The 1,245-nt window shown below is 26.4% G+C and overlaps 1 protein-coding gene across 1 annotated transcript in view; it reads right to left on the reverse strand.

Moving 5' to 3' along the window:
- Window positions 1-1,245, reverse strand: part of LOC107627715 — a 5,965-nt gene extending 4,720 nt beyond the window's left edge. Inside the window, exon 1 of the mRNA XM_021117027.1 lies at window positions 1,059-1,245. Within this exon, the coding sequence (XP_020972686.1) occupies window positions 1,059-1,245 (187 nt within the window). The remainder of the gene's footprint in view (window positions 1-1,058) is intronic.

Consider the following 1,245-nt stretch of genomic DNA (forward strand, 5'->3'; position numbering starts at 1 on the left):
TCCCAATCCTAGTTATTATATATTACAATTTACAATTACAACACTCATATACACTATATACTTACATATCTAATATTAAGTAGTATTAACAAGTAGGAATTGATGTTGTGACTCAGTATTGTGTTTGCTAGTTAGTGACTAAAATTAAAATTTTATTTCTTTCAGTACTTTTTGAAAGTGAAAACATAAGAGATTAAAATTTTTAAAGACAGAGATGAAATTTTAATAACATTTATTTTTAAAATTACTATAGTTCAACTTTTCAAATTCTAAATCTAACTTCACCCTTCTTTTTTCAACAGTATACTAGAACATAACTCAGTCATGTACACTTTACATCAAACACAATATAGAGACTTAATTTAATCTGCCTTTCAGTTTCTATCTCACGGTCTCATTCTCTCTTCCAAACATAACTTTTCTTACCAGAAGTGTTCGCGGTGCAGTTTGGTTTAATTTTAAGGAAAAAAAGTCATCCGATTTAAATACTTATTTTATGTGCAGTGCAGTTTAGATTGGATGAATTCTTTTGAAAATTCGATCCGATCCGATCCGATCACAAGCAGTTTGATTGGTTTGAATTTGCAGTTTTTTAAATAAAAAATAATAACTTAATCTACAAAATTAATGCTGCCTGACATAGTATAAATATACACTACTAAAGTACTAATAATCCCATAAATATTAAAAAGTAACCTGTCTAACAATCTAATATAATAATAAAATATAAATTCCAAAAACATTATAAAGTAACATGTCCATCATCCAACAAATTCAACAAATCTTAATAAAATAATAATTCTTCAGCATAAAAACAAATCTCAACAATACAAAATTAAATAACATACAAATCTTAATAAAAACATAACATAAAAAACTCCAAGCAGAGAGGTGAAGTACTCATCACTAATCAAATTTATCATTAGACTCTTCTTCATCTATTAGTTAAAAAATTGGCTCAAATTCTACAATAAAATATAATCAAATAAATATTAATTACTTAAATATATTATCAAATAGTAAAATTAATCAATATATGTAGATAAAATAAAACATACCTTTCTTAAATTTTTCAAATTCTTCAAAACACTCCTCAAGGTTCATTGGCAATGAATTGGCTCGAAACCAATTTTGCGCACAAATCAAAGCTTCAATAGTTTTTGAAGTAAGAGAGCTCCTATATTGATCAAGTATTCTACCTCTAGTACTAAAGGCGGATTCAGAAGCAACTGTTGATACAGGCAT

This window comes from Arachis ipaensis, chromosome B02 (assembly GCF_000816755.2).
Source record: "Arachis ipaensis cultivar K30076 chromosome B02, Araip1.1, whole genome shotgun sequence".
Classification (NCBI taxonomy): domain Eukaryota; kingdom Viridiplantae; phylum Streptophyta; class Magnoliopsida; order Fabales; family Fabaceae; genus Arachis; species Arachis ipaensis.